The sequence below is a fragment of the Centroberyx gerrardi genome, chromosome 5 (assembly GCF_048128805.1).
Source record: "Centroberyx gerrardi isolate f3 chromosome 5, fCenGer3.hap1.cur.20231027, whole genome shotgun sequence".
In the NCBI taxonomy this organism is placed as follows: domain Eukaryota; kingdom Metazoa; phylum Chordata; class Actinopteri; order Beryciformes; family Berycidae; genus Centroberyx; species Centroberyx gerrardi.
The window spans coordinates 34,947,584-34,953,583 of NC_136001.1; the positions used below are offsets into that span (position 1 = coordinate 34,947,584).

The 6,000-nt window shown below is 42.0% G+C and overlaps 1 protein-coding gene across 7 annotated transcripts in view; it reads right to left on the minus strand.

Annotated features, from left to right (window-relative positions):
* Window positions 1-6,000, minus strand: part of slmapa (sarcolemma associated protein a) — a 76,016-nt gene that overhangs the window by 43,559 nt on the left and 26,457 nt on the right. For all 7 annotated transcript variants that reach the window (XM_078283511.1, XM_078283514.1, XM_078283516.1 and 4 more), the window contains exon 3: window positions 5,268-5,340. In XM_078283511.1, the coding sequence (XP_078139637.1) occupies window positions 5,268-5,340 (73 nt within the window). The remainder of the gene's footprint in view (window positions 1-5,267; window positions 5,341-6,000) is intronic.

The window sequence follows — 6,000 nt, forward strand, 5'->3', positions numbered from 1 at the left end:
ATGAGAGGAAGAGAGGGAAGGAAGGAGGGAAGGATTCAGGTGGAAGCAGAGAATGAGGAGGGAGGGAAAGAGGAAGTGGTAGTAATACAGAGTGAGAGAGAAAGTGTGCAGGAGAGAGAGAGAGAGAGAGAGAGAGGAAGTGAAGTCTAACAAACTCACAACTACTCAGCACATCTCTTCCATCAGAGAGATTAGTTTACAGGAATTACTGTTGTTGTTTTTACTTCATTCAAAAGGCTCAAAGGGAAATTAACGAAGCTTTTTTTTATTTTAGATTTCAGAGTTACTCCTTTTCAGATCAAGTCCTACAAGAAAGGACGGTTGAATCACTATTCAAATGGTGATGCTGATGATTCAGCTAGAAGATAGAGAGAAGACAGAGTCCAGGTTGAGAATGGATGTAGTTATCCTTCAAGTCCACGGCTGAAGTGACTGACAGCACAGCATTAAACCAAATGATGGTACAGTAGGGAAGTGAAGTCCTTGTTTGACTAAATAGCCCCTTTCACACATGCAGCCTGTTCTAAATGTAACAGCGGTCTCCTGTGTGAAATGCCGGTAAGGAGGAAACAAACCACTAGACAACCAGCTGCAGCTTCACTGTTTTGATGAAGATGTGGAATGGACTAGGGCTGCACGATATATCGTTTCAGCATCGTCATCGCGATGTGCGCATGCGCAATAGTCACATCGCAGGACGTGCGATGTCAAGTAAGGCAAATTAACTCAAACACGTCATGCTACAACTTTTTTGCTGCTTGATACAAAAGGAAAACTCACACGGTTCTCATTTTCCATGACTAATCTACAAGAGAAGTCTGTCTGATATAACATCATTTACTCCGATTTAAGGGTTTGTTATAAGAGCAGTGTATGTTACCTTTCCAGCTTTCGCGGCTCCGAACCGTAGTTGGGAAGCCTCTGGTGTTGTGCTAGCCTACTTTAGCTTAGCCTGGCTCGTAGCTGGTAACAAGCTTTTTACTAAGAGTCCGGACCGACTCTGCAGTGGAGAACTGGCACTTTATTTCGGTACAGCAGCGAACATAACGCACGGCCTCTCGGTGGCACTCTAAGCTCTTTTCCCGCTAACTATGCTAACTTACCTCACTTAGCATCCTGCAACTCACTCTGGCTGCGGCTAAAAACACACTCACTTCCTGCTACGTCACCCGCAGGTTACCCACAAGGCCACCTTCTTAAAGGGGCAAGGCTTGATAGAGCTATTCTAAGTCATTTGGTGAAAATTCCTGTATTTTTTCATATCGCAATATATATCGCAGAAAAAAAAAATATTGCAATGTCAGTTTTTTCCAATATCGTGCAGCCCTAGAATGGACAGACGGTGAGATAAGAGAGATCCTGGGAGTCGGGCGGAGGGAGAGGTTCGTTTTCAAACTGCAGCGACTCCGGAGGTTAAACGTAACGTCCGGGGAAACGACAACAGAGGAATTTAACGGTATTGTCAGTGTTGTGTGAGCAGCAGCATTACGTTAAAAAAGCAGAAAGCAGAATGTCTTGTGTGAACAACAGAAACCGCTGCCTTTAGTGGAAAAATTAAAACGTCAATTTTACGGGTTTCATGTGTGAAAAGGGGGTTTATGAGACACTTTTCCACTGAACTGTTGCATGATGAACTTCAGGTCGGCTGAGGCCTTTCTCTGAAACTGATATATGGACGAGGAGTTTTGGAAATGAAACTCTTCAAATCAGCAGAACCAGGTGACAGAGTTTCAGTCTGTTCATGTTGCTGCTGCTCATTTGCTGTTTTCCAGATTGAAAGCTGGAGAACAGAGCAGCAGATGGCACTGCCCACTGTGGCACCACCCTGCCACACACACACACACACACACACACACACACACACACACACACACACACACACACACACACACACACACACACACACACACACACACACACACAGCCAACTGATTGCACATGGCATCTACAGCGGCTAACCACAAACACACATGAACACACACACAGATGGGACTCCCAGTACAGTAGAAAGCTCCATACTGGGTCAGCTGCTGGTCTGGTATGGCCCATTTAACTACACACACACACACACACACCTACACACACCTACACACACCTACACACACCTACACACACACACACACACACAGAGGGGTTTGTATACTATAGGCAACAGAATATCCATCTTACATTCATTCCCAAACCTGCACCATTAAATAACTCTAACCATGAAATGACCCACTGACTGATTTTCAAATGTCCTCACATATATAAAAAAACAAGAACACACACACACACACACACACTAGGGCTGCACAATTAATCGTATATTAATCGCGATGTCGATATTGGCTTCCACAATTAATTGATTCTGGCCGCGGGCGATTATTCACGCTGGGTTTAGCTTGCTCTGGTGTAGGGCTGCAACAGTTAGTCAACGTAATCAAAACTCAAATTACTTGAATTTTGACCCAGTTTGCCGCTGACCTTTCAAAGTGCGTATAAACTCTTCCATTAGCTTGGATCCAAGTGTAGTATACAATGAAGCACGGGTTACGGGGTAAAATATTTCCTTTTTAATCTCCGACCAGAGACGCAGTACACAGGCAAACGTACTACTTCCTTATTTACACTAATTCTCCCGCGGGTCCTTATGGGAAACTTCAAAATAAAAGCCCACAAACACCCAAATAGACTTCTTACAAAATAAGTGTCTTAGAATACAAATGCCCAAAAACTAAAGCTACAGAGGTGATGGTCCCGGAAAAAAAAACAACGGACCCGGTGCACCGGAATCACAGGTTCAAAGATTTGTACATTTGAATGTTTTTTTATTTATAGATTTATAAAATACATTATGAATGTGAAGGCATTTCGGTTAACTTAAAATGCTCAAGTGCAATAAAACAAAATGGATGAATAATCATGATAAATAATCGTGATCACAATATCGAGCAAAATAATCGTGATTATCATTTTAGCCATAATCGTGCAGCCCTAACACACACACACACACACACACCATGTCTCCCGCAGTTAGTTAACACAGTGGCTGTCCTCATCAACAACTAGACTGACAATAATCACATCACTACGCAGGCAGAAACTGTGTGTGTGTGTGTGTGTGTGTGTGTGTGTGTGTGTGTGTCTGTGAGCAGCCAGACAGTCAGTAATAGCATCATATACAATCACCAGAGGAGCAAAAGTATCTACTGTCAGTATGTTTAACACTGTCAGCATGCTGCTAGCAACAGACTAGCCAATGGAAATGCTTTTTAGCAATACTGTCCAATAATAATGCTCTGTTTACTAGCAGTAACCAATCAGAATGCTTCACTTTAGTAGCGCTAACCAATGAGAATGCTCAATCCATCAGAGCTAACCAATGAGAATGCTATGATTATTGCTGCTAACTAATGACAATGCTCCATGTATCAGTGTTAACCAATGAGAATGCTCCATGTATCTGTGTTAACGAATGAGAATGCTGCATGTATCAGTGTTAACCAACGAGAATGCTCCATGTATCAGTGTTAACCAACGAGAATGCTCCATGTATCAGTGTTAACCAACGAGAATGCTCCATGTATCAGTGTAAACCAACGAGAATGCTCCATGTATCTGTGTTAACGAATGAGAATGCTGCATGTATCAGTGTTAACCAACGAGAATGCTCCATGTATCAGTGTTAACCAATGAGAATGCTCCATGTATCAGTGTTAACCAACGAGAATGCTCCATGTATCAGTGTTAACCAATGAGAATGCTCCATGTATCTGTGATAACCAATGAGAATGCTCCATGTATCAGTGTAAACCAATGAGAATGCTCCATGTATCTGTGTTAACCAATGAGAATGCTCCATGTATGTGTGTTAACCAATGAGAATGCTGCATGTATCAGTGTAAACCAATGAGAATGCTGCATGTATCAGTGTAAACCAATGAGAATGCTCCATGTATCAGTGTAAACCAATGAGAATGCTCCATGTATCAGTGTAAACCAATGAGAATGCTCCATGTATCAGTGTAAACCAATGAGAATGCTCCAGGTATCAGTGTAAACCAATGAGAATGCTGCATGTATCAGTGTAAACCAATGAGAATGCTCCATGTATCTGTGTTAACCAATGAGAATGCTCCATGTATCAGTGTTAACCAATGAGAATGCTGCATGTATCAGTGTTAACCAATGAGAATGCTCCATGTATCTGTGTTAACCAATGAGAATGCTGCATGTATCAGTTAACCAATGAGAATGCTGCATGTATCAGTGTTAACCAATGAGAATGCTCCATGTATCAGTGTTAACCAATGAGAATGCTGCATGTATCAGTGTAAACCAATGAGAATGCTCCATGTATCAGTGTTAACCAATGAGAATGCTGCATGTATCAGTGTTAACCAATGAGAATGCTCCATGTATCAGTGTTAACCAATGAGAATGCTGCATGTATCAGTGTAAACCAATGAGAATGCTGCATGTATCAGTGTTAACCAATGAGAATGCTCCATGTATCTGTGTTAACCAATGAGAATGCTGCATGTATCAGTGTTAACCAATGAGAATGCTGCATGTATCAGTGTTAACCAATGAGAATGCTGCATGTATCAGTGTTAACCAATGAGAATGCTCCATGTATCAGTGTTAACCAATGAGAATGCTCCATGTATCAGTGTTAACCAACGAGAATGCTGCATGTATCAGTGTAAACCAATGAGAATGCTCCATGTATCAGTGTAAACCAACGAGAATGCTGCCTGTATCAGTGTTAACCAATGAGAATGCTCCATGTATCAGTGTTAACCAAAGAGAATGCTGCATGTATCAGTGTTAACCAATGAGAATGCTCCATGTATCAGTGTACACCAATGAGAATGCTCCATGTATCAGTGTAAACCAATGAGAATGCTCCATGTATCTGTGTTAACCAATGAGAATGCTGCATGTATCAGTGTAAACCAATGAGAATGCTGCATGTATCAGTGTAAACCAATGAGAATGCTCCATGTATCAGTGTAAACCAATGAGAATGCTCCATGTATCAGTGTAAACCAATGAGAATGCTCCATGTATCAGTGTTAACCAATGAGAATGCTGCATGTATCAGTGTTAACCAATGAGAATGCTGCATGTATCAGTGTTAACCAATGAGAATGCTGCATGTATCAGTGTTAACCAACGAGAATGCTCCATGTATCTGTGATAACCAATGAGAATGCTCCATGTATCAGTGTAAACCAATGAGAATGCTCCATGTATCAGTGTTAACCAATGAGAATGCTTACTCGGCTCGTCGGCGGGCCTCCATCCCATCAGGTAGGAAGAGTTTGATAGTTGACACGATGCAGCCATGGGTGACTGGAGACAGACAGAAGACAGACGTGTTAAAGACATGTTACAGACATGTTACAGACATGTTACAGACATGTTAACACAACACACTGCAGACCACAGGAACCAGGAACACACAGGAAAACAACTCATTCACACTGGTGATGACAGCAGTTGTACTCGTCGTAATATTAGCAGCAGTAGTCATTCTGGTAGGTAAAGCAATCATAGCAGCAGTCACAGTCACCATAACAACAGCAGCAGCAGCAGCAGTAGCAGCAGTAGCAGTAGTAGTAGTAGTAGTAGTAGTAGTAGTAGCAGCAGAAGCAGCAGCAGCAGTAGTAGGACTAGTAGTAATAGCACTAGTAGCAGCAGCAGTAGTACAAGATAACTACAGGTTTCTCCAAGTTAAATTTAAGACTTCAACAGCATGTGAATGCAAATTTAAACAAAATTTAAAACCAGTTTCACCCCAGAAATAAGCCAGGAGAGTAGAAACTCGGTATCTGGGTCAGAGTTTGTGTCTGGGCAACCAGAAAAACACACCGAGCAGAAGACACACTCTGGAGACTTCTAGAACTGTTTCACACCTTTTAAGGCCTTGAATTTAGATCATTCAATTTAACATTTTTAAGGACCTGCACACATTCTGTAGAAACAGCAGCAGCAGTAGCAGCAGCAGTAGCA